This window comes from Muscardinus avellanarius, assembly GCF_963383645.1.
Source record: "Muscardinus avellanarius genome assembly, chromosome: 2".
Taxonomy (NCBI): Eukaryota; Metazoa; Chordata; class Mammalia; order Rodentia; family Gliridae; genus Muscardinus; species Muscardinus avellanarius.
The window spans coordinates 171,163,687-171,190,857 of record NC_137787.1 but is presented as its reverse complement, the minus strand read 5'-3'; the positions used below and the strand labels follow the sequence as shown (position 1 = coordinate 171,190,857).

General features: G+C 43.0%; 1 protein-coding gene across 1 annotated transcript; it reads right to left on the bottom strand.

Annotated features, from left to right (window-relative positions):
- Nucleotides 1-6,050: 6,050 nt before the first annotated feature.
- On the bottom strand, nucleotides 6,051-26,789 carry ACOD1 (aconitate decarboxylase 1; the record flags this gene model as incomplete). Its single annotated transcript, XM_080689487.1, is given in 6 exon segments — nucleotides 6,051-6,251; nucleotides 6,253-7,189; nucleotides 8,737-8,942; nucleotides 10,555-10,644; nucleotides 11,390-11,551; nucleotides 26,751-26,789. Coding segments are annotated over 6 exon segments (1,635 nt in total).
- Nucleotides 26,790-27,171: the final 382 nt, after the last annotated feature.

Here is a 27,171-nt window from a genome sequence, read left to right as displayed (position 1 = left end):
ATTTCCCATAGTTTTGCTATCCATTCATCTGTTGATGGTGATCTGGGTTGGTTCCATATTTTGGCTATTACAAATTGTGCTGCTATGAACATAGGTATGCATATGTTGCTGTAGTTCTCTGAATTCAACTCCTTTGGAAAGATACCCAGGAGTGGTATAGCTGGGTCATATGGTGGATCTATTCCCACCTTTCTTAGGAATCTCCACACAGATCTCCATAGTGGTTGAACTAGTTTGCATTCCCACCAACAGTGTAAAAGAGTTCCTCTTTCCCCACATCCTCGCCAGCATTTGTTGTTATTTGATTTCTTTATGCTTGCTACTCTGACTGGGGTTAGATGGAATCTCAGTGTAGTTTTGATTTGCATCTCCCTGATGGCCAGTGATGAAGAACATCTTTTCATGTATCTATTAGCCCTTTGTGTCTCTTCTTTTGTGAAGTGTCTATTTAGTTCATTTGCCCATTTCTTGATTGGGTTGTTTGTTTTGCTAGTGTAGAGTCTTTTGAGCTCTTTGTATACTCTGGATATTAGCCCCCTATCAGAATGGTGGCTGGTAAAGATCCTTTCCCATTCTGTAGGCTTCCTCTTTAGGTTATTGATAGTTTCCTTTGATGAGAAGAAACTTTTTAGTTTGATGTTATCCCACTTGTTTATTCTTGCTTTAATTTCCTGAGCTTTGGAGGTTTTGTTGAGAAAGTTACTGCCTGTGCCAATATGTTGTAGTGTTGAACCTATGCTTTCCTCTACTAGCTTCACAGTCTCAGGTCTAATTTCTAAGTCTTTGATCCATCTTGAGTTGATTCCTGTGTTTGGTGAGATATAGGGGTTTAGATTCATCTTTTTACAAATGGTTAGCCAGTTCTCCCAGCACCACTTGTTGAAAAGGCTGTCTTTTCTCCAGCGTATGTGTTTTGCCCCTTTGTCAAAGATTAATTGACTAAAGATGTGTGGGTTTGTTTCTGTATCTTCTATTCTAATCCACTGGTCAGTATATCTGTTTTTGTGCCAGTACCATGCTGTTTTTACTACTATTGCTCTATAGTATAGTTTGAAGTCTGGGATTGTAATGCCTCCTGCGTGTTTCTTGTTATTGAGAATTGCTTTGGCTATTCTAGGTCTTTTCTTTCTCCATATGAAATTCATGATTGATTTTTCTAGGTCTCTGAAGAATGTCACTGGTATTTTAATGGGAATTGCATTGAACCTATAGATCAGTTTTGGCAGAATGGCCATTTTGATGATATTTATTCTGCCTATCCATGAGCACGGGAGATCTTTCCATCTTCCAAGGTCTTCTTCAATTTCTTTCTTTAATGTTTTATAGTTTTTGTTGTAGAGGTCTTTTACATCTTGGGTTAGGTTTATTCCTAGGTATTATATTGGTTTTGAGGTTATAGTGAATGGAATTGTTGTTTTTATTTCTTTCATTGTGGATTCGTTGTTGGCATAAAGAAAAGCCACTGATTTCTTTAGGTTGATTTTGTAACCTGCGACTTTGCTGAATTTGTCAATCAGGTCCAGAAGTCTTTTGGTTGAGTTCTTTGGGTCTTCCAGATAAAGGATCATGTCATCTGCGAATAAGGATAATTTTAATTCCTCTCTTCCTATGTGAATTCCTTTGATTTCCTTCTCTTGTCTGATTGCTGCAGCAAGAGTCTCAAGGACTATATTGAAAAGGAGTGGTGATAGTGGGCATCCTTGTCTTGTTCCTGACTGTAGCGGAAATTCTTGCAGTTTTTCCCCATTCAATATAATGTTGGCTTTGTGTTTGCAGTATATTGCCTTAATGATGTTGAAGTACTTTCCTTCTATCCCAATTTTTTGCAGTGTTTTTAACATAAATGGGTGTTGGATTTTGTCGAATGCTTTTTCAGCATCTATTGCTATGATGATGTGGTTTTTGTTCTTGGTTCTATTTATGTGGTGAATAACATGTATTGATTTGCGTATGTTGAACCAGCCTTGTTTTTCTGGGATGAAACCGACTTGGTCATGATGTATTATTTTCTTGATATAGTTTTGAATGCGTATAGCTAGTATTTTGTTTAGAATTTTTGCGTCTATGTTCATTAAGGATATTGGTCTGTAGTTTTCCTTTCTTGAGGTATCTTTATTTGGTTTGGGGATTAATGTGATACTGGCCTCATAGAAGGAATTTGGAAGAGTTCCATCTCTTTCAATTTCCCGGAACATGTTATGCAGTATTGGTATTAGTTGTTCACTGAAGGTTTTGTAGAATTCAGCTGGGAACCCATCTGGGCCTGGGCTTTTCTTTGGTGGAAGAATTTTTATTGCCATTTCTATTTCTTTGGTTGTTATTGGTTGGTTTAGGCTTGCTATGTCCTCTTGGCTAAGTGTAGGAAGGTTAACTGTGCTTAGAAATCTATCAATTTCTTCCAGGTTTTCAAGTCTATTGGAGTATAAATTTTTAAAGTAGTTTCTAATAATATTTTGAATTTCTTCACTATCTGTGGTGATATCTCCTTTTTCATTTCTAATTTTGATAATTTGAGTTGATTCTCTTTTTCTTTTGGTTAGGTTGGCCAGGGGTTTATCAATTCTATTAATCTTTTCAAAGAACCAACTTTTTGTTTTATTGATTCTCTGAATTGTTTTTTTGTTCTCTATTTCATTTATTTCTGCTCTAATTTTGATGATTTCTTGCCTTCTGCTGGCTTTGGGAATAGACTGTTGCAGAATTTCTAGATCCTTGAGCTGTGTCATTAGGATCTTTACTTGGTGGTTCTCCGTCCTTTTTATGTGGGCACTCAATGCAATAAACTTTCCTCTTAGTACTGCCTTCATGGTGTCCCATAGGTTTTGGTAGGTTGTGTCTCTGTTTTCGTTTGTTTCCATAAATTTCTTTATTTCTTCCCTAATTTCTGCTCTTACAACTGGGCGATGTGTGCATGTATGTCTACAAAAGTATCTTATTTATACCACTATGATGTATGAATACATTGCACCAATAAAAAATAAATTTAAAAAAAAAAAAAGAAAGAGCTAAAACTCTTAAAAAAAAAATAAAAAAATAAAAAAAGCCTTCTTCCCATGCTTGGAGGCTGAGACAGGAGGATTGAGCAGGTTCAAAGCCAGTCTCAAGCCGGGCGTGGTGGCGCACACTTGTAATCCCAGTATTTGGGAGGCTGAGACTGGAGGATCGCAGTTCACGGACAGCCTCAGCTACATAGTGAGGCCTTCTGCAACTCAGTGAGACCTGGTTTCAAAATAAAGAATAAAAAAAAATAGGGCAGGAGGTATAGCTTGGAGGTCAAATGCTCCTGGGTTCCATCCCCAGACCTGCAAAAAACAAAACAAAACAAACCAAAAAACCGAAGCCAGCCTCAGCTACTTAGTGAGGCTCTCAGCAACCTAGCAAGACCCTGTTTCCAAATGAAATATAAAATAGGTCTGGGAGGATAGCCTGGAGGTAGAAGGCCCCTGGGTTCAACCCCAGTACCACACACACACACACACACACACACACACACACACACACATACACACACACGAGAAGGCACAGAGTGGGAGACAATATTTACAAAACATGTATTTGCTAAAAGACGCATATCCAGAGTTTATAATGGACTTTTACAACTCAACACTCTAATTGGAAGAACTGGCAAATAGGCAAGAATTAGTCATTATAGAAATTCAAATGAAAACCACAGTGAAATACCATTACATACCACCTAGAACGACAGAAATGAAAAACATAATTTCAAGGGTTGGTGAGGATGAGATGAAACTGGAGCATCGTCCATTGCTGGTGGATATGTAACATAACAGAGACTCTGAAAAGTAGTGTTTTAAATAAACTTTAACATATATTTGCCAAACGACCCAACATTCCCATTCCTAGGTACCTACCCAAGAGAAATGAAAAAAATCTCCACACAAAGACTTGTACGTGAATATACATAGTAGCCCTGCTCATAATAGCCCAAGCTGGAGACAATCCAGCTGTTTAAGTGGTAAATGGTTAGACAAAATGTCGCATAGCCATACAGTGGAACACTAATCAGCATCAAAGAGGGGTTAAATATTGACACATAAGTGGAAGGATCTCCAAAACACTTTGCTAACTGAAAGAAGCCAGGTATCTATAACTATATATAATATATATAACTATGTATAGTATGATTCAATTTATTAGAAATGTCCAGAGAAAACAAAACCACGTAGAATGATCACTGTTTGCTAAGGGCTGGAGGCGGGAATGGGGACCGATTTTAGCTGGGTACAAGAAAAATTTTTGGAGAAATGAAAGTATTCCCAAAGTAGACTGTGATGTTGTTTGCACAAATCCATAAATTTATAAAAACTCCTTGAACTGTACACTTAAAATGGGTGAATTAATGATATTTAAATTAGATGCTAATAAAGCTGTTAAGCGCTAAAAAATATGTTCAGACAGATATAATCCCAGTACTTGGGAGGCTGAAACAAGAGAATCACAGGTTTGAAGCCAGCCTCAGCAACATTAGTGAGGCTCTTAGCAACTTAGTGAGACTGTTTCAAAATAAAAAAAATAAACTAGGGTTGAGGGTGGAACTTGAAGGTAAAATGCACTTGGGTTCAACCCCAACACATACACACACACACACACACACGAATGTTTAGATAGTTATAGTCTTATTTAACTGGAACATTTAGTCTATTCTTTTTGGTAATTACAAATATATTTGGGTTTTTACCATTTATGTTTTTTTTTAAAGTCCTATTTTTTTTTTACTTTTCTCTCCTTCCTTCCTTCCTTCCTTTCTTCCTTCCTCCGTTTCTTTCTTTCCCTGATCTTATTATTATTTTTTTAAATTCTGTTTTCCTCCTGTTAAGCTGGCTGTGACATGCTGTACTACGGGTCTTGGGTTACCCTGGAGACTTTAGCATGCATGCTTAGGAATCAATGTCTGGAGTTAAGAGCATTGCTTTTTCCTTAAAGAAAGTCAGAGATTTAGCACATGTTAACTAGGATTTCACATGGTGCATATCTAACCCTACATGGTGTTCTTACTATTTTATATGTCATTACCTACACATTTACCTCATTTCTCCCTTTAAAAAAATTCTTTATTGTATCTCTTGTCATCTGTGTCATTTTTCTCAAAATTTTTTTGTTTAAAAAAGTGATCTAAAGTTGGGCGTGGTGGCGCACGCTTGTAATCTCCGCGCTTGGGAGGCTGAGACAGGAGGATCACACAGGTTCGAAGCCAGCCTCGGCTACCTGGTGACGCTCTCAGCAACTTAGTGAGACCCTGTTTCCACATAAAATATAAAATAGGTCTGGGAGTATAGCCCAGAGATAGAAGGCCACTGGGTTCCATCCCCAGTACCACACACACACACAAAAAAAAAGTTGATCTAAGGCAGATGCGGTGGCTGGCCATGCCTATAATTCCAGTACTTGGGAGGTAAAGACAGGAGGATTGTAGGTTCAAGGACAGTCTCAGCACCATAGCAAGACTCGCAGCAACTTAGTGAAACCCTGTTTTCAAACAAAAATTAAAAAGGGCTGGGGTGTAGCTCAGAGATAGAATGCCTGTAGGTTCAATCTCCAGACACACACACACACACACACACACACCCCTACCTGTTTGCAAAGGTTCCAACCAAAGGTTCTAAAGCCAAACTGCCTTTTTCTACCTTCAGATTCTTTTTTTTTTTTTTTTTTTTTTTACTTTACAAATGGAGAAACCAAAGCAGAGGGATACTTGGCAACATGCTCTATGTAGAAGTGGCAGTTGTCATATCTGAACCCATCAGTCTCTCTCCTAAGCACTCCTTGCTCTGCGTAGGCCTGGACAAAAACCCATTATGTGAGAATCACCACCCATCTCTGGTGGCTCAGGAGCCCAGAGCCCCGCTCCACTATCTGCAAACAGGAGGTTCATCTCCGTCTAAAGCCTGTGGGTTCATGACGTTCACAAAGGATTCCTCTGAAATGATCGCGAACAGATCACAGGTGGCTTAACCCTTGTGATTACCTATAAACTCGCGATTTTCTTGAATGTTATCTTGGTTAAGAGCATATATATGGTCCCACAAAATTTACCGGAAATGACTCCTTCCAATAGTGCGGAGCTCTACTTCTGCTCTCTTTCCTCGTCTGAAGCCTTCATTTATTCCTGGGCAGACGAAGCTGCAGACCTTGTTTATAAAGTAAACCACTGAGTCTCCCCCAGGCCCAGCGGCATCGAGGTTGGCGAGCCTCTGGAGAGGTCCTGACGGAGGCTCACAGGCTGGAGAGCTCAGAGGCCTGCTCCGGAGGAGAGGGCCCTTTCAGGAGCATGGTTAATGCACAACAGTCGTCCAGGTCTTCCAGCTTTCCCACCGTCTTTATGAGACTTTCAACTGTGTGGCAGGACAGCGTCCCGGAGGCATTGGCTCGGAACTTTCCTCGCAGGTCCTCCTGGCTCAGCGGTTTCCTCCAGTGTCCATAGAAGGTATCTGAGCGCTCGGTGAAGGTGGCTCCATCCCGGAGCGTGACGCTGATCTCGCAGTACAGTGTGTTGAAGCTCGGCAGGTTGTCCGAAGGATGCTCCAGCTGCACCTTCTGGAGCAACTCTCTCACCTGTGGCCGGCTGATCTGGTGGCTGTGGAAGGAAGGGACTGCAATGCCGCCATCGAGCAGCGTGGCGCAGGCCACATACTGGAAGGAGTGACGGGCCTCGTGCTCTGATTCTGGAAAGGGCCTGTTGACATAGGGGACATCGGGAACCCTGAGCACAATTCTGTGGATGTGCTCAGCAGGAAGCGGGGCTCTCTCGGAAAGCGCAAGGTGCTGTCTCACGGCTGCAGCCGCGTCGGCCACCCAGTGAGTAGCCAGGTGAGCAGGGAACCGCTTGAAGGCCACGTCCTGCTGCCCCAGCAGCCAGGCGTGAGAATCCAGGCTGGGAAGGACTGTGGGGGAATAGTTGACATAGAAGGCCCCAAGCCCTGCCTGCAAATCCAAGATCTGCCTGTTTCCTTGGAGACCCATCATGGCCAGAAAAGCGGCTTCTATCCCGTGCTTGGCGGCGTTGCCGATGTGCAGGGGCTTGGTGGGAGTCGCGGCGTTTGCGATGGGTGCCCCGGCGTAGGACACGGCGATGGCTAGGGCCTCGCGGCACTCGGTCCGGCTGAGCCCTAAAAACTTGGATGCTGCAGCGGCACTCCCCAAAGTGCCTACCACGGAGGGGGGATGGAATCTGAAAAGCCAAACAGAATTAGAGATTTACCCATCGGAACCACCAGGAGGCAGGATCGCACTGCGATCGCACCCTCTGGCGAGGGGTGTCTCTGCTCTTCCAAGTAGTTAGTAGTGGTGTGATAATTTTTTTTTTTTTTTTTTTTTTTTTTTTTGGTAGTACGGGGGATGGAACCCAGGGGCCTTCTACCTCTGAGCACTCCCAGACTTATTTTATATTTTGTTTGGAAACAGGGTCTCACTAAGTAGCTGATGCTCGCTTCGAACCTGCGCGATCTTCCTGTCTCAGCCTCACAAGTACTGGACAAGTACTGCAATTATAACATGCACCACCACGCCCAGCTTAGTGGTGTGATCTTAAAAAAAGTTATTCTGTTTCTCTGTAGATTTTATTTATTTATTTATTTACTTACTTATTTATTTATTTTGTGGTACTGGGGATGGAACCCAGGGGCTTTCTACCTCTAGGCTATCCTCCCAGACCTATTTTCTATTTTATTTGGAAACAGGGTCTCACTAAGTTGCTGAGAGCCTCACTAAGTAGCTGAGGCTGGCTTCGAACCTGTGCGATCCTCCTGTCTCAGTCTCCCAAGCTCTGGGATTACAAGCGTGCGCCACCACGCCCAGCTTGTAGATTTATTTTTGTTTTGTTCTTAAAGAAAATAGCGATAACAATGGTGTCTACTCAAAGAATTTGGGGAGCTTTGGATGAATCTGCATGTTTTCAATAGTGTTTAATGCATAGCGAGTTCTTCATAAATGGTGCTGCTGCAGTTACTGCCAGAAAGGCAAAAGTTATTGATTCCTGAAATAACACTAAGAATTGAGGGCTTTATACAAACTGTAAAACAAGACCTCAGAATACCCACAGGCTGCACCATGTGGCAACGTAAGTAAAAGCCAGGCATATTGGCACATGCCTGCACTTCTAGTACTTGGGAAGCTGAGACAGGATTGCAGGTTCAAGGCCAGGCTTAGCAACTTAGTGAGACCCGGTTTCCAAATTAAAAAAAAAAATTAAAAGCATTGGAGGGTATAGCTCCGGAGTAGAGTGCCCCTAGGTTCAATATTCAGTACTAAAAATAAGTAAGTAAATGAAAAGTATTTAATTCAAGTATATGATATGCTAACATTTAACCGTTTTGACCTGTGGGATGAAAAGCAAGGTTAAGGTGTCCCGAATGTTCTCATTAGTCAACAGGGTGCTAGTGAGTATTGATGTAGATTCTGCTCTGAGGAATACTCAGGAATATCAGAATATCTGCTGATAATGCCAAAAGGCATGAACCAGCTTGGAACGAGAGGTCTCAGTTTATTTCCTGGTCCTGGTTGCCTGACAGGGTCTCTAAACCTAAAGGAAAATTTCCATAGTGCTTCTAAAGTGATGCTTTTGCACATGGACATAGGGTCTGGGTGTGTAACTGGAACTGAGTTATGTACCAACGCTAATGTTAACATCTTCACTTCCAAACCAGAAGGCTCTTTGGAAGTAATGCCTGTCAGGTGAAGGAGTGTGGCTGCCCGGCAGGGGGCAGATTCCCTTCATACCTCTTTGGGATGTCACTGGCTTCCTTGGAGAACTGCAGTAACCGGCCTTGCACTTCAATGCCAACGTTGAAAGCCAGTAGCAGGTCTAGGCCAGAAAATTTTGGTCTCTGAGGCAGGGCTTCTGATAGAGCTGTGAGGACAGGGAGAACCGCTCCTGACGGGTGTGTGGCAGGGTGCCACGTGTCATCGAAGTCCATCGAGTGAACCTGCATTTATGAAGACAAAATACCCATGGTTCCCCTGATTGCATTGGCCTTGGGGCCAGTAAAGACTTAGCTTAACAATAACCTTGTTTGTGCTGAGATTATTTTGATCTGATTCTCTGATTCTAAAGTGTGAGAGCTGGCAGTAAGTCTATATCACATGGCTGTACACGGGGACTCTTGTCCCTCTGTCCTCTGCCCAGGGGACAGCAGAACCTTGGAAAACAGCTCCTTGCTCTTTGTGGGCCTGGACAAAAACCCATTATGTGAAAATCACCACCCATCTCTGGTGGCCCAAGAGCCCAGAGCCCAGCTCTACTGTCTGCAAACAGGAGGTTCATCTCCCTCTAAAGCCTGCAGGTTCATGATGTTTCTAAAGGATTCCTCTGAAATGATTGTGAAAAAATCATTTGTTTGATTATGTGAAAATCACCACCCATCTCTGGTGGCCCAAGAGCCCAGAGCCCAGCTCTACTGTCTGCAAACAGGAGGTTCATCTCCCTCTAAAGCCTGCAGGTTCATGATGTTTCTAAAGGATTCCTCTGAAATGATTGTGAAAAAATCATTTGTTTGGGTCTTATCATTTGGATCTTGGGTCTTACCCAGGTGGGTAGGGACTCCTGGAAAGGTGTATATTCCTTCTTAAAAACAGAGCTGCTCCTTCTTACATCCATCTAAAACTACCCTGAGATTTCACCTAACTCCAACTAGATGGACAATCATTCAAAACACAACAACAAATGCTGGTGAGGATCTGGAGACGTGGAAACTCTAATACATTGTTGGTGGGATTAAAATTAGTGCAATCACTTTGGAAAACTGTATGGAGGATCCTCAGAAGAATGGTAAAGGACCTACCATATGACCCAGCAATACCACTTCTGGGTATCTACCCAAAAGAGTGGAAACCGAACTACCAAACTAATGCTTGTGTATCTATGTTCATAGCTACACCATTCACAATTGCCAAACTATGGAACCAGCCAGGATGTCCATCAACAGATGAATGAGTCACAAAATTATGGGATATGTACACAATGGAATTTTACTCAGTCATAAAGAAAAACACAATTACATCATTTATAGGGAAATGGATGGAACTGGAGGACATTATGCTAAGTCAGATTAGTCAGTCACAAAAATTAAGAAATTAGATGCTCCCCCTAATATGCGAAAGCTAGGGAGAAAAATGGGTCATAAGAGGAACTCTGGATGAAGAAGGGGATACTATAGATGAGCAAATAAGGAGACCTGAGTGGATGGGACGGGAGAAGAGGGAAATTCCCTAATGTTCATGAAGCACACTAACAAACATATCAAAGTCAATTGCTAAGCCAAACACAAGAGGGAGGGTTTCATGTTTTTTGGTGTACATACTCAAGGTTGAGAGTTGGGATACCTTGGGGTGTTTTTCTATCTAACTCCTTCGATCAATTTACTATAAAAACGTGAAATTTGAAATTACTACCTAGGAGAAAAGACAGGCCACTTCATCTCTCTGAACTTCAATGAGATCATATGTAAAATGTGGAAGTTAGGCAATTTCTAAGATAATTTTTGGCTCTAAAATTATTATGATTGTCTAATAGTTAAAAGGATATGTGAACATCCTTACAGCCACGCCGTTCACAAAAGCAGCATAGGTAGGCGGGAGCTTGAAGTCCGGCCGACCCCAAACAGTGCTGAGAATATTGGAACTGTAGATCTGAAACAGAAGCATATCAATCAGCAAAACAGAGAGTGAGCACAACACACCAAGTCTGGATTTCAAGAGCAGTTCTTCATTTTTGGAGACATTATATTAGTGGTTCTTATTTGGACCCTTGTGCTAGGTAGAAACCTTCATCATTGGAATTCTCTCATCAACATAGAGGAATCTACAGCCTTATATGTGGGAGGGAGAGAAGATGGTCTTGCTGCATCCCCGTTCTTGGCCCAGAAGTACTTCAGGGAAGGGAGCCTGCATTTACTCTAATTTACTGAGGATAAATACTGGGGATGGTGGATTAGCTGTCTATACCACAATCATCCCTCGGAGTGTGGCTGCTCCACCTGCCATGTACACACCTGTGCTGCTGTACTTACTCCAACAGCCTTTTATTGGGAGAACCCTAATGTCTTTGCATGAACAAATGGTCTGTGGCAGGTGCTTTTGCTTCTAAGATTCTTGGGTTAAAATGAGCTTCAGTCATAATAATAAATTGGGAGATATGAATAGTAAATGATTTTAAGATGACAACTTAGTGAAGACTGTAGATAAAGTTTGAAATCAGAAAATGAAATAGAATCATAGAATTATATTGAATAATGATATAAACTTTGAGCATTAGCTGGAAATGCTCTAGAACACTAAGCACAGAATAAATAAAACATGTATAGCACCTTTGAGTCCACCCCAGAGTAGGCATGCACAGAGGCTTGGTGTTATCTTTAAACTTTGAGTGTCTTACTTTACTGTACTGGCTGGCTTTGTGAAACACTTCTGTGCTGGTTCCCAGGAACCCAGTGCCCAGGGTATCCAGAATCATCCTCTTGCTCTTCTGAATGACGTCATCTGTCAGGTGTCCCACTTTTAAACCATGGATCAAGGTGGCAACGCTTTCTGTGACAGACTGTAAGGGGGAGAGGGTCAGGACAGCACCACATGCCACTTTGTATTTACACATTTATTTTCTACAGAGACCTTGAGGGAAAGAGTTTGGCTCTGCAAGGCAAAACCCAGTTGATCAATTTTAATTTTGTTTCTAAGAAATGATGTATGCTAAGCATCTGTGTGTGAAGCACAAGGGTGTGGGGATGCACCACAGCCAGGTGTGCCCTCTGTCGTGTCAAGGACACAGGTTACCAAGCAATGCTGACAGCAGGATGGGTGGAGAGGAGCACAGCAAGGGGAAGATGGAGGGACATCTCACCCCTGAAATGGGGACAGCTGGGACCAAGTGAATGCAGACATCAAGAGCTGCCATTATTAGACCCATGACAGGTATGGCGTTGAGACTTTCAACCACCTCCATTCAATACCCACAAATCCCTACATGGGTACTTGATCCAGAAATACTCCAGGGAAGCGCTACACCTTGCAGGTGAGTAGATAGACCTAGAAAGCAGAAATCACTAATCTCCATAGCTCTTAAATTGTGGGATTTGGACATGAACTCTTGTCAGTATGACTCCTAAATCAGGGCATTTACATATGAGTAGCTTGGGGGACATGTATGTCATAACCACCTAGAATTCCTGTTGAAAATCAATATTCCTGGCCCCTACTCTAGATCACTGAAATAACTCTCTTAAACCAAAGCCTTTAGAAGTATGGTACAAGATTCCCTTTTTACCACACAGGTCTCTGTGTGGTTATTTTCCCTACAGTACTAGGGATCGAATGCAGGGCCTCATGCATGATAGGAGAGCTCGACCACTGAGCTACATCCCAGCCCTCTGGTGATAATGAAACTATCTGGTGCTACTACATATATCCAATATGGTGTTCTCTTTCCTGTGGCTGTAGGACCCTCGAAACGGAGCCAATCCAAGCTGAGATGTGTCATAAAAATAAAACAAACACTAAATTTTGAAGACAGTATGAAAAAAGAATATAAGGTCTTTTAAAAGTTTTCAACCATAGAGTGCATGCAGAGACAATGTTTGACATATTGATATCAATATTGTAATATTATAATACTTAGGATCTCTTAGTTAAAATACCAGTTTAATCTATTTCTTCTTTTGAAAATGTGGCTACTGGAAAAATTGAGATTATATAACTGACTAGAGAATCTGGTCTTTCTCCTTGGCTGGGACAGCCCAGAGGCCTTGAGTTCTGATGTGGTTACAGGAACCCAGGACTTAGCCAGGTGAAGGTGCTGGGGATGAGGGCGGAGGCTGGGGCTGGGAGGGGAGAGAGGATGGCATGGATTCAGCACACGTCAGCTGCTAAGCTGCACACAGGAGATCAGAGTGGGGGGGGGGGAGAATGGACTTGCAGCCTAGAATCAAGTGACGAGTGGAAAGTCATGCTGAGGACTGTGAGGTTCTCGGGGAGCTACAGTGCTGCTATAAGGAGGGGATGTGCTCAGAACTGTGTTTGGAAAGATCTCTGCAGCAATTGTGTAGGTAATGGATTGGAGTGGGACGGGTGGTACAGCTGAGAGACTCTTGCTTGTAGCCTACATTCTGGATGGGGAAACAGCTGAGCCAATTGCTAGGGTGGAGCCAGGAGAGGAGAACCAAGCTTTGGCAGTGATGATGGGCTCCCTGTGAGCTTATTGTATGTGCAGTGCCTGGGATCATACCAGGGGAGAAGACCCTCTGCTTCTACCCACAAACCAGATAAGGAAGGCTTGGTTAGGATGGTTCACATTTCATAAGCAATTTTTAAAATTATTCAGTTCTTCAAAGCATAGGTGGTTATTTTATTCTCTACATGTCTTCACAAGAGAACGTCTATCATGTATAGTTAAAAACATCTGATTATTTTTAGGGGGGAGTACTGGGGATTGAACCCAAGGGCATTATACCTTCGTGCTATGCCCTACCCCATTTATTATTATTTTTTTATGTTTTGGTGGTACTGGGAGTGGAGCCCAGGGGCTTTTCTACCTCTGGACTATACTCCCAGACCTATTTTACAGTTTATTTGGAAACAGGGTCTCACTAAGTTGCTGAGAGCCTCACTGAGTAGCTGAGGCTGGCTTTGAACCTAGGAAATCTTTCTGTCTTAGCCTCCCAAGCACTGGGACTACAAGGTGCGTCACCACACCTGGCCCATTTAATTTTTTAAATATGGAAACAGAGCCGGGCGTGGTGGCGCACGCTTGTAATCCCCGCGCTTGGGAGGCAGAGACAGGAGGATCGCGCAGGTTCGAAGCCAGCTGTGCGCGCTGGCTTAGGAGACCCTGTTTCCAAATAAAAATGTAAAAATAGGTCTGGGAGTGTCGCCTGGAGGTAGAAGGGCTTCCAGGAACCCCAGTACCACCAAAAAAAAAAAAAAATATGGAAACAGGGTCTGGCTAAGTTGCTGAGGGTCTCTGTAAATTGCTGAAGCTGGCCTCGAATCTACAATCCTCCTGTCTCCCAAGTACTGGAGTTACAGGTGTGCACCTCCATGCCTGGCTAAAACACTCAGCATTAAGGTGCCCAATCCCTAGATGCCTAGAACTTAGCAAATGATGACTGGCTTCCCTTCCCTGCTCTAACAACCACACTGTCGGCACAAATTCCTCCTCTCTCTGAGCATCAGCTGCCTTGTTTGCAGACATTAGCTGTAGGGTGAAGGGTTATTGGATTAGGGGTTCTGAGGAATCTGGGGACCTTTTGGACTGAGCTCATTGCCAAGACAGAGTCACAGAGAAGAAACCAGCGCCTAGAGGAAAGTTCTTCACCCTGACCACCAACCAGTTCCATCCTTGGAGCCTCCAGACTGGTCAAGTCAGCGAGTGCCTGCCATTTGTATGAGGATGGGCCACTTTTTGGTCTCTGAAGCTTTCATAGAAATGAGGGGAGTTTAGCCTGGGACAAGCAGAAGAGAAGATGACTGGGAGAAAGAAAGGGTGTTGGCACTCCATTCCTTATTAGGGTAGGGAATAACAGTAACACTGGTTTTCATGCTGCTAGACATTTGGATAGACATCTTAGGGACAGAGGGAGGAGGGAAAGGAGGGAAAATAATTGGCTTGATGACCTACCAAGTAAAACTTAGAGCTTCAAGTACTAGTTGCATCCCTGGTTCTAAGCAAAACATTTTCTTTTTCACCTGTCTTCCCAATCCAAAAATTCCCACAGTTGAGAGCACTTGGTGGTTAGATCCAACCTAGGGGTGACTTATGGGGACAGGTTTGTGCCTGGGGATCAGGGGTGCCAACAAAGACCCTAGGAGGTGGCTGTGGTATCAGTCTGCACGAGGACTGGCTGCTGGTGACTTAAGGTAAGGTCCATGGAATCCCCAACAAGTCCTGTCCCTACCCACACTGAGCCAAAGAGCAACTGGCTCCTCCCTGGCCCTGGGGGGAAGGAAGTGTAAGGGAAATAAACACACAGGTATCTGTGAGCTTCTGCTCATCCAGGTCTATTATATCTTTCTGGCTGCTTGGCTCTCTTCATGCAGTCTGGATCTCTTTTTAGCAAAAATACTGCAACTAATGTGTAAATTAAGGCACATTATACAGTCATTGAATAAATATATTTTCCAGCTAGGCCTGATGGTGCATGCCCATGATCCCGGTGCTTGGGAGGCTGAGACAAGAGGATTATAGGTTAATGGCCAGCCTCAGAACTTAATGAGACCCTATTTCAAAATGAAACACCAAATAAGGCTGGGAGTGTAGTTCAGAGTTAGAATGCCCCTAGGTTCAATTTTTAGTAACGCACACACACACACACACACACACACACACACACACACACTCTACATTTCTTGAATTCTTGTGAACTCACTGTGCTAAGCTCTTTAGAATGCCAAACCAACCCATAGTGCTCTCTGTCTCCAAAAGCTTTATCAGGGGACCCCGAGGGACTGTGACAGCAAGCGGATAATTAGAAATGCAATCCAGCAATGCCACAAAGGACACATATAAAACGAAGAGGCTAAGATTCCATGAACTTAACAATAATTCATTTTCTTCCTAAGATGATATAATAGAATCTTGTCTCTTTCTTTGTAAAATACAGATGGGAACTAACCCACAGTTAATTAGGCAGCCCAGAAGCTATTAAAAAGCTAAAATGCTATTTCTGAAGCAGAGCAGGCAGCTCTTCAAAGGAGGAGGCAACTGGCAAGACTGGGGAAGGAAGAAGTAGGCTCGGAAAGCCATTTCCACCAGCCACATAAAGCATCACACTACCTTGAGCATCGTGTCCTGCAGAGAGTTGCTCCAGGAGTGACCAGCAGGAGTGCCTGGCTGGCTGGGCTGCTGCCTTTATACCCTTGGCTCCTCTCAGGCCCTTTCCCTTTCACTTTGTCCTAACTCTGGAATTTCCATCATTTCACCACCACCCAGTGAAGCTCACATAAACTTCCTCTGTAATGAGTTTCTTATATTCACCAGCAGGTGAATAATTAAACAAGCCAGGAAGTAGAGTAGCCATGATTATAGGACTCCTCACAGGCATTAGGAAAGTCAGTGTATAGAAAAATTAGATGGTATCCTCTGTGCCCAGAGTCTATAGACCATTAGAAAAAAAGAATATTCACTCTTAACTAGGTATTCCACCAGCACGAATTCCTCTTCCTCCTCCTCTTCCTCCTCTTCTGCTTCTTCTTCCTTCTTCTTCCTTCTTCCTCCTCTTCCTCCTCCTCTTATTCTTCTTAACTAGATATTTCAACCACCACTAATTTCTCCTCCTCCTCCTCCTCCTCCTCCTCCTCCTCCTCCTCCTCCTCCTCCTCTTATTCTTCTTAACTAGATATTTCAACCACCACTAATCATCCTCCTCCTCCTCCTCCTCCTCCTCCTCCTCCTCCTCCTCCTCCTCCTCCTCCTCCTCCTCCTCCTTCTTCTTCTTCTTCTTCCTAGAGATTGAACTCAGCTACACCTCCAGCCCTATTGCATTTGTTATTTTGAAACAGGTCTTGCTAAGTTACCAGGTGTTGGTTGCAAACCTGTGCTTCTCCTGTCTCAGCCTTTCAAGTACCGGGATTACAGGCATGGACCATAGCACTAGGCTAGGTGTTCTATTCCTAAAAATTCATCCTGCTGGGCATGGTGATGCATGCCTTTAGTCCCAGTACTTGGGAGGCTGAGATTGTAAGATCACAGATTCGAGGCCTGCCTCAACAATTTAGCAAGACCTTCAGCAACTGAGTGAGACCCTGTTTCTAAAATTAAAAATAAAATGGGACTGGGCACGTTTGTAATCCCAGTACTTGGGAGGCTTAGACAGGAAGATCACAGGTTTGTGGCCAGTCTCAATTGCTTAATGAGGCCCTCTGTAATTTAGTGAGATCCTGTTTCAAAATAAAGGATTACAAAGTAGGATTGGGTATGTAGCTCAGAGGTAGAAGGTTCCTGGGTTCAATCCCCAGTACTGAAAAGAAAGAAAGAAAGAAAGAAAGAAAGAAACAAAAAACAACAAATGCTCAAATACACTCAAATGAAATTGGACCTTCTTTTTTCCTGAACTGCTTTTCCACCTTTGCATATTTCGGTGCCTGGTCCTCTGCTTCACTACTGGGGTACATACCTGCTTCCTTCTTCCTTCTGTAGCCTGAGTTGGCTTTAATGCGGCTGGCCCAGGCCTCCTTGCCTAGAATCATTTGGTATGACTCGGCTTGCCCAGACCTAACTCTGCTCACCTTGGGCCTCCTAGTCCTAGCTAATTGGTTTGCACTTAAAGTCATTGAACATCTGAGCCTGCTGTTTCAGATGTAGTGGCAGACTTAATCATTGCAGAAAAATGCCTTTCGGTTTTGGAGAATAGCTCCTGTAACTTTGTAGTTCTATCCCAATCCTGATGTAGAAGGAAGAGTTTGGGGACCAAGATGAACTAAATGTTTCTGCATGAAAATGTGAAACACAAGCCGGGCGTGGAGGTGCATGCTTGTAATCCCAGCATTTGAGAGACTGAGACAGGAGGTTCTTGGACAGCCTCGGCTACTTAGTGAGGCCCTTTGCAACTCAGTGGAACCATGTTTCAAAGTAAAGAAAAAAAAATAGGGCTGGGGTGTAGCTTGAAGGTAGAATACCCCAGGGTTCCATCCCCAGTACCACACACACACACACACACACACACACACACACACACACACACAATGAAAGGCTGTCTTTGTTGTGCACAGGCGGTGTCTCTGCAGGGTGAGGATGAGCAGTTTTGCTTCTGTTGGATGAAGTCTGTGGAGGAAGAGTGTTGAGACTCTGGAGATGGGGCCACTGGGTGTTTCCATGGATTGGTGGGGGTGGTGCTAGGGCTCCAAACTAGGAGAGAGAGAGAGAGAGAGAGAGAGAGAGAGAGAGAGATTGATTGATTGATTGTGAGATCACATATATAACTTGTAGTTTTTCTTTTCAACACAATTCCCTAGTGTTCTCCTTGTATCCTCGGGAAAATTTGTTATCTATGATGACCTAGTGTTAGATATTCTTGGGAAATGAAAGCAGAGGATGTGGATCATGCATGGAGTAGAAAAGGCTGGGAGAGAATCTCAGGGTGCCAGTCACAGGTAGAAGTGACCAGCTGCCACTAGGGGATGTGGGCACCCTGGTTACCCTCAGTAGATAACAAAGAGCCCGGGAAGGAGAACCTGCTTGGTACCTTCCCTGTAGGCTAGGAGCTGCACCTGCATGTTCACAAGGGTCTCCAGTCTCCTTTTTGGATCTCTGATTAGATAGGAAAGCTCTCTGTAGGCAGGGACTCTCTCTTCTACCCTCTTGCTTAATACATCTCAGGTTTCACACAGGGCTCCATAAACAGTAGGTGCTCAATAAATATTTTTAATATACTTTTATTGGTGCATTGCAGTCTCACATCTTAGTGTATTTCGGAGTGATAGGGGTGTACGTGCACACAGCCCTTGCTTATCCTCCTCTGGCTCCCTCCCTACCCCCTCAACAAGTATTTGTTGAATGAAATAATGCAAAACTGAAGCTCTCAGTAAGTCAATCATACCAATATAGGAATGAATTTTAACCTCTCTTTACTCCCTACAAAAATGTGTCAGGAAGATGGAGTTTTTAATGGCCATGGCCTTTATCCTATTCTGGGATGCTGGTCTAGTAGAAGACAAAGAATACATCTTTTCATCTTGAGGACAGCAGTTCCAGCTGGAAAGAACTGCTTGTAGGAGAATGTAAGCTACTGAAGTACATCAGGAATATTTTGAAACAATAAATTAGGAACATATGAATGCACACCATTTCTAAACAACAACATTGCATCTGTTTAGCTTTGTCCAGAATAGCTGTATTGGACTTTCAGTTCTACTCCCCAGCCTGGCCCTTCCTGAGCTACTATTGTGCAAAATCCAATGAGTCAATCTATGATAATTATAGTTTCACTTCTATGTAAAGCCGATCTTTTATGAGAAATCACAGTGGCAGTCATGGGGGTTTCTTTCCCTGGATCATTTCTTTGTTAATTCATTTGGCGCACTGAAATACCCTTACCAAGAGAATGTTCTTGTATCAGACGAAACTGAGGCAGTTTATATTTAATTTCCTTAAAACAACAATGGTCACCGCCTCCACCTCGGCTCATTGTCTCTCTACCATTGTTCTCTCTGCTCTATTTCTTTAGCCCTCAGATAAGAAAGTGAATTGAGTTTTAACCAGGAAAATGAAAGCTCCAATAAGACCTCAGGAAAGAATACTTAAAACAAATACTTAGCAGAATGGCTCCCAGAGTGGGGATTTATTTTTCAAGTCTATGAAGCCCCTTATTTCTTCACCAACTTATTTAGCTTTGAATGGAATTTTTTAAGTGCATGTAGGGAGAAATGTGACCTATAAAATTATTGCTGAAATACAATAGATAAAATTAATTTTACTGTGAAGAAATCTTCTTCCATTGTAGATACTCAAGGTATTTATAGTTTATTCTCCAAATCACACTAACTCCAGATAATTTGCTAGTAGGTTTCTCATAAGTATAAAGTAGCAGGTTAATGTCTCCTTTCCTCCCTTCCTCTCTTACTTCCTCCATTTTTTTTGTACTAGAGTTTGAACCCAGAAGCATTCTAACTTGGAGCTATGCCCTATTTATTTATTTGTTCTGAAACAAAGTCTCTCTAGGTTGCATAGACTCTCCCTAAATTATTGAGGCTGGTCTTGAACCTGCAATCCTCCTCTCTCAGCCTCCCAAGTACTGGGATTACAGGCATGTGCCACCATGCATGCCTGTCTAGTATGGTACTAGGGACTGAACCCAGGGACATTCTACCTCTGAGCTACACCCCCAGTCCTTTATATATTTTGTTTTGGAACAGGGTTCTCACTAGGTTGCTGAGGCTGACCTTGAGACTGTGATCTACCTGTCTCAGCTTGCCAAGTATTAGTATTACAGGCATGTGCCATCAGACCCAGCCTGGCTAGTATTTCTTAGTTAACTAACATGCAGAGCAATTATCCATGGGTCATATTGCCTTGCATCAGACATCTGCTAAACACAGATTAAAGTGGACCAGAGCCTTATTTGAAATAGTCTTGCAGACTTTAAAGCGTGGTCTATGCAGAACTTGTCTAAGTACCTTTAGCAAGCAGAATAGAATTGAGGTAGTTCATGCTCTCTTGAAGCTAAATTTAAATACAGAATAGCCATGGACCTCAAGAGGGATACAGGCAAGCATCTCAGCAGCAAAGGCCTAGTTATATGTTTGACATTCCCATGTCACCCAGGGACTCTCCTGGAAAGCCGAATCTCCTTCATCTTGGGGAAGTTTTCTTTTACTATTTTCTTGGTTCTGTTCTATCTTCCCTTCTGAATCTATGTTAGATCAATATTAAGACTCTGCATTTATCCTCCATGTCTCTACCTGAGCCATTTCCTCTCCATATTTTCCACATTTTTGTTCATTGTTCTGTGGGAAATACATAGTTTGCTCTTCTAATCACTAATTTGCCTTTCAGTTGTACACATTTTTCTAACTTAGCTCTTTTGATGAATTTCCGATGGTGGTGATGTGTTACTCAGCTTTCTGCCCGCCTTGAAATATACCGGTGATAATTAACTTATGACGGGAAAAGATTTGCTTTGGCCCACAGTTCTGTTGATTCTGGTCTACCATTTGTTGGCCCTGTTGCTTTGGGCCTATAGTGAGACAACACGTCACTTCTCAACACATCAATCAGCCTCATTTTGTCAGTGAGTTCATTAGAGTGTCACAGCAATGACAGCTAATGTGCGAATCTCACTGTGGTCATGTTTCAGTGAGAGAAATTCCTGTTTTCTGCAATGTTTGTTATAGCTCATTCAAAGTATATAAATCAGCTATGCATGTGTTGAATATACCTTATGAAGGTACATACCCAGTGATCTTGTAACTCCCATTATGTCCCATGTTTTAAGGGTCTCCCTTCCTCTTCCTCCCCTCCCCCCTCCTTGGTTTCTTTTTGAAACTGAGGACTGAATCCAGGGTCTTCTACCTCTGGGTGACACCTTCAGTCAGTCCTTCTTGTTTTTTATTTTGAAAAAGGATCTCAGTCAGTTGTTGAGGGTTTCACCAAGTTGCCGAGGCTGGCCTCGAACCTCCGATCCCTTTGTCTCAGCCTCCCATGTACTGGGATTACAGGCCTGTGCCATTGCTCCTGACCCACCTCTTCTTAATGTCACCACACTGGAGAACACACAGCTTCCCCATCCATAGTGATAAATATGAGATTTAATGTAGACATTGTCTTGTGAGTATGAAGGCAAAGTCCCATGATCTGCCATCAGAAAACCGAAGAACCAGAAAAACTGGTGGTATGAGTCCTCTTAGTTCCCCTTTTAGAATTCCATACTGATCATTTGCATGTTGGTGCAACACTTGGGCACATGACGGTACATACTTTTCAGTGTAGTTCCTATGAAAGGTAAATTTGACTTCTTATGACTGGTAAGACAGAAGTGCACTCATGCCCCATCTTTAGACATGGTGGGTGGCATATTATGCTTTCCAGAGGCATAATTTTTAGAAGTCTGCTATTTTGTTTACTTTTTGGTTTGGTCATTTGAACAGAACTAAGTCATTGGATGTGTATTTTACTGGTTTAACTTTGAGAGATAATCTGTGTGTCCAAGTCCTGGGGTGCCTTATGCTGCACCAGTGTGCTAATGACATGGACTAAGAGAATATGTGGTGATCATGTCTAAAAGCAAAACCTTGAAGCAAATCAGTAGTAAAAAGTTGGAGAAGAGCTGGGTGCAATGGCATACTCCTTAATACCAATATTTGGGAGGCTGAGATAGAAGGATTGCAGGTTTGAGGTCAGTTTCAGCAACTTAGAAAGACCCTGTTTCAAAATAAAAAATAAAAGGCTGGCATGGAGGTACATGTAATCCCAGTACTCAGGAGGTCAAGAGAGGTGAATCGTAGGGTGGATCGTAGGTATTGGATTGCAGGTTTGAGGCCAGCCTCAGCAATATAGTGACTCTGTTTCAAAATGAAAATTAAAAATAAAAGAATGAGACAGGAAGATTGTAGGTTCGAAGACAACCTCAGCAACTTAGATCCTGTTTCAAAATAAAAAATAAAATAGGGCTGAGGGATAGCTCAGAGGTAGAATGCCCCTATATTTAATCTCCAGTATAAAAAGACGTTAAGCCGGGTTAATCTCCAGTATAAAAAGACGTTAAGCCGGGCATGGTGTAATCCCAGCATTCAGGAGGCTGAGACCGGAGGATTGCAGTTCGTGGACAGCCTCAGCTACATAGTGAGGCCCTTTGCAACTCAGTGAGACCCTGTTTCAAAAATAAAAAGACAAAAAAAAAAAAATAGGGCTGGAGCTCAGAGTATAGTACAATACCCCTGGGTTCCATCCCTAGTAACACACACACACACACACACACACACACACACACACACACAGAGTTGAAATAGAACTAGGTAAATGTTAATTAAGGACAAGATGATTGAAAAAATAAAAATAAATCAGATTCAAAAGCCAGATGGAATTAGAACCAGTAAGGACAGAGAGTAAGGGAGTATTATGAAGTGAGTTGTGTCTTCCCAAAATGCCTGTGTTGACACTTCAGCACCCAGTGTGTTTGAGAATAGATAGGGTTGAATGAAGTCTTGAGGGGGGTCCTAATCCAATATAGCAGGTTTTTTTTTTTTTTTTTTTTTTTGGTGGTACTGGGGTTCCTGGAAGCCCTTCTACCTCCGGGCTACACTCCCAGACCTGTTTTATATTTTTGAAACAGGGTCTCTTACACCAGCGCGGCTGGCTTTGAACCTGCGCGATCCTCCTGTCTCCGCCTCCCAAGCGTGGGGATTACAAGCGTGCGCCACCACACCCGGCAGCAGGTTTTCTTTTAAGAAGAAGAAGCACTTGCATGTTCAAGGTACTGGGGATTGAATCCAGGGACATTCTAACTCCAAGCTACACCCCTAGCCCTTTTTATTTATTTATTTATTTTTAAATTTGGAAACGGAGTCTTGCTAAGTTGCTGAGACTGGTTTTGAACCTGCAATCCTCCTGTCTCAGCCTCCTAAGTACTGGGATTACAAGCGTGTACCACCACGCCTGGCTTCATTATCCCCATTTTACAGATAAAGCGACTGAGGAAGTGAAAGATAAGTGACTCACCCAAGGTTTTCCTGCTGCTTCACAGCAGAGCTGCCAGGATTTGGAAACCATCAGTCTGGCTCTAGAGACGATACTTAGTCACACTAAACAGTAAAAAGAGCATAAAGACGTTGAATAATGTTATTATCTCCATGGTGTCTACTTGGATGCTTTTTTTGGGAAATGCCAAATTTTCACCCTTCAATTTTTTTTTGTTTTAGTGCCCCTGCTATTACAGCTTTGACTTAAATGTCCCCCAAAAGCATGTGTATAGAAGGACTGGTCCCCAGCTGATGGTACTGTTGGGAGCTGGTGGAACCTTTAGGCATAGTAGAAAGTATAGTGGAAGGAAATTAGGTCACTGGGGTACATTCTGAAAGGGGGTATTGGGACCCCAGCCCCGTCTTCCCTCTCTTTGGTTCCCACTGCTGTGAGATAAGCAGATTGTTGTACCACGGGCTCCCTGCCTGATGTTCTGAGTCACCACAAGCCCCAAAACAAGGGAGCCAACTGGCTAGAGACTGGAACTTTTGAAACCAGGAGCCCAAACCAACCCTTCCTCCCTGAAGTTGGCTTTCCTCAGGTATTTTGTCACAGCAGCAGAAAGCTGACTAACACACCTGCATAGCAGAGGCTTTGTGCAAACAGATAAGCTTTGCTAGGCAATTCATTACTGCTCTGTCAACTCTGGTCAGACTCCTGTGGGCCAAATGCTGGGCCAAGTGCTGGTGTCAGTGGTGCTCATGCATCTGCTTGATTTCAGCCAGCCCCGGTGGCCAGGTCTGTCTTCCTGGAGTCCACTCACCAGTGTGGGTAAATCTGTTAAGCACTCCTTTCTTGAGGTTAACTTAGCTATGTCCTGGTTGTCTCAGACCCAAGACAGCCTTGACTTCTGTCCTAATGGGAAACAGCATAATATTCTGTATTCTGTCCACTTAGGTAAGCACTATTGTTCAGAGCAGTAGTTTATTTTTTTATTTTTTTATTTTGGTACTGGGGATTCTACCTTAGAGCTATACCCTTAGCTCCCCACCCTTTTTTTTTTTTTTTTTTTTTTGGTGGTACTATGGTTCCTGGAAACCCTTCTCTCTAGGCTACACTCCCAGACCATTTTTTTAAAAAATATTTTTATTTGTAAACAGGGTCTCTGAAGCCAGCAAGGCTGGCTCCGAACCTGCGCGATCCTCCTGTCTACGCCTCCCAAGCGCCGGGATTACAAGGGTGCACCACCACGCCCGGCTTGATCCCCACGTTTAAAAAAAGTTTTTTTGAAACAGGGTCTGGCTAAAGTGCTGAGGATGGCTGCAAACTTGTGACCCTCCTGTCTCAGCCACCTAAGTACTGAGATTACAGGCATGTGCCACCATGTTTGTCAAGAGCTGTGGATCTTAGAGATTCTCTGAGTTGGAATCACCGGGGTAGCTCCTGACAGCACAGATTACTGCAGAATGTTTTATTCAGAAAGTGTGCATTCATTTAGAATCCTACCCCTGACTTTCTGAATGAAAAATTAAGGGTAGCGTCTACCCGGGGGAGAAAAATGGGGCATGTTTGTTCTCAGCTCCTTTTGAGATCACAGATTTCCTGAGATCTTGCCACCTCGGGGCTTGGGTGAGCGAGCAGACACTTACACAGACACAAAGTTCATGGCGCCTGCTGTGTTTTAACAAGCTGTCAACATGCAACAAAACAAAGCAAAGAGTCTGGAGAAGGGCTGAGCATCAGCATCTCTGACAGGCTTCCTGGTGATGCCCAAATTGCTGGTCAGAGCTGCCCCCTGAGGACCGCTGCCTCACTGTGCTACTGAGGTGCGGCTCCAAGCCACAGCCTGGGAGCTCACTAGAAATGCCGGCCCATGGGATCAGAATCTGTGCGTAACAAATTACTCCAACTCTGATTTATATGTGCATTTAGGTTTGAGAAGCACTTGGTTAGACCACTGAGTTCTTGATCATATTTAGGACTTTTGATGTCAAACAAAGGTGAACCCTATTTGATAGTAATATCTAAGACAGTGAGGGTCTTATATTGTATTCTAGCAACAAAGGACACCAAATAAAATGACATGGGTGATTTGGGACAAGTCTATCGCAAATCACTCTAAATGGCTCAGCCCATATTTTAATAGAGGGGAGTAATTGTTTTGCATTTTTTTTTTAAGGATCTCACTGAGTTGCAAAGGGCTTCGCTAAGTATCTGAGGCTGTCCGCAAACTCTGATCCTCAAGTCTCAGCCAACTGAATGCTGGGATTACAAGTGTGCGCCATCACGCCCGGCTTGTTTTGCATTTTGGACAAAAAGAAAGACAAGATAAAGAATATCAAGCTTGTTTGTTGTTTATTAAAAGTTAAAAATATTGAGAATACTGGTATTTCCTGTCTTGATAAAGATTTTTGGATTTTTCAAGTCAAAGGATAATCAGATTAGAGTCCAAATCTAGTAAGAGAAAATATTTTGCCTCTGTCTTTTTTTTTTTTTTTTGCGGGTCTAGGGAGGATGGAACACAGGGGCATTTGACCTCCTTCAAGCTACATCCCCTGCCCTATTTTTTAATTCTTTATTTTGAAACAGGGTCTCACTAAGTTGCAGAGGGCCTCACCGAGTAGCTAAGGCTGTCCGTGAACCGTGATCCTCTCGTCTCAGCCTCCCGAATGCTGGGATTACAAGCGTGCGCCACCACGCCTGGCTTTCAATGGGTTTTGACATGCTATAAAAACATAATCCAGCAATATCAACGAAGCTATAACTTTAAACATTTAATGAATTCAAGCATTTCATGAATTTTGAAAATATAAAAATCTAAGTTTTAGGAAGGTTCGAAACTTAACAAAGCAGCAATCATTCTTGAGTGCTTATTATTGTAGCAGGCACTAAGCTGCATGCTATCAACCCATTGAACTGTCACCAAAACCTAATAGTCCTGTGATTGTATTTTGCAGATAAAGAAACTAGAATGTCAGGAAGCTTAGCAGTGAGTGTACATCTATGCATATTTGTACACACATATACTTTAATTTTAGAAATCTTTGCATAATCTTTCTCTTGAAGAAATAATTTTTAGTTTTTTTTTTTTGCCTGAATGTTACTGGTGGGAAAACGCATCAAAGATTTATTTAGTTTGTCTTTTCTTAGGATGGAGAATGTGTCCTGTTGGTTTACCCAGGACTAAGGCATTTCAGTGCTAAAACCAGGAAAATTCTAGGTAAATGAGAACAGTCGGCCACTCTACTGGGCGGTTAGGGCAGTAAAGCATTGCAGTCAAGCCTTTTAAAGCAGACGGCGCCTGATCCTTTTTTTTTTTTTTTTTTTTTTTTTGCGAGTCTGGGGATGGAACTCAGGGGCATTCGACCTCCGAGCTACACCCCCTGCCCTATTTTTTATTCTTTTGTTTGAAACAGGGTCTCACTGAGTTGCAGAGGACCTCACTAAGTAGCTGAGGCTATCTGCGAACCACAATCCTCAGGTCTCAGCCTCCCGAATGCTGGGATTATAAGCGTGAGCCACCACACCCGGCTAAGCGTGAGCCACCACACCCGGCTAGATGGTGCCTGTACTGTTCTCTGGTTTCAGTTAACAAGTGGCTCTTGTGATAAGGGAACTGAAAGCACACACCTACCTCCAGTTCTGCTCTTAATGGATTAATGGAAGCTGCCATCGCTAGAGCTGCCTATTTTGTTTTTACTCGATAGTTATGTAATAGGTTTGTGTGAGATGGTATGCCAGATGAGAATCACAGTCTGAAGCTACGGGGCTGAATACTTTGATTTGCCCAGGACAGAGGAACATGGTGAAGAAGAAAGCAACGTTAAATCATTCCTGCACAGACACGTCTCAAAAGCCTCCATGTCCTGTGACTTTTTAAACTAGCAAGTGAAAGATATGTGAACCTAAATAACACACAGAGATTCTCAAAGGATGAATGAGTGTATTTGGAAATAGCATTGCAATGCAAATACACATGCCACAGTGTACCATATATTATAGGTACATTAGGCAGTTAGTGAAAGGGAACATTAGGTGTAGTACATTAGGTACTG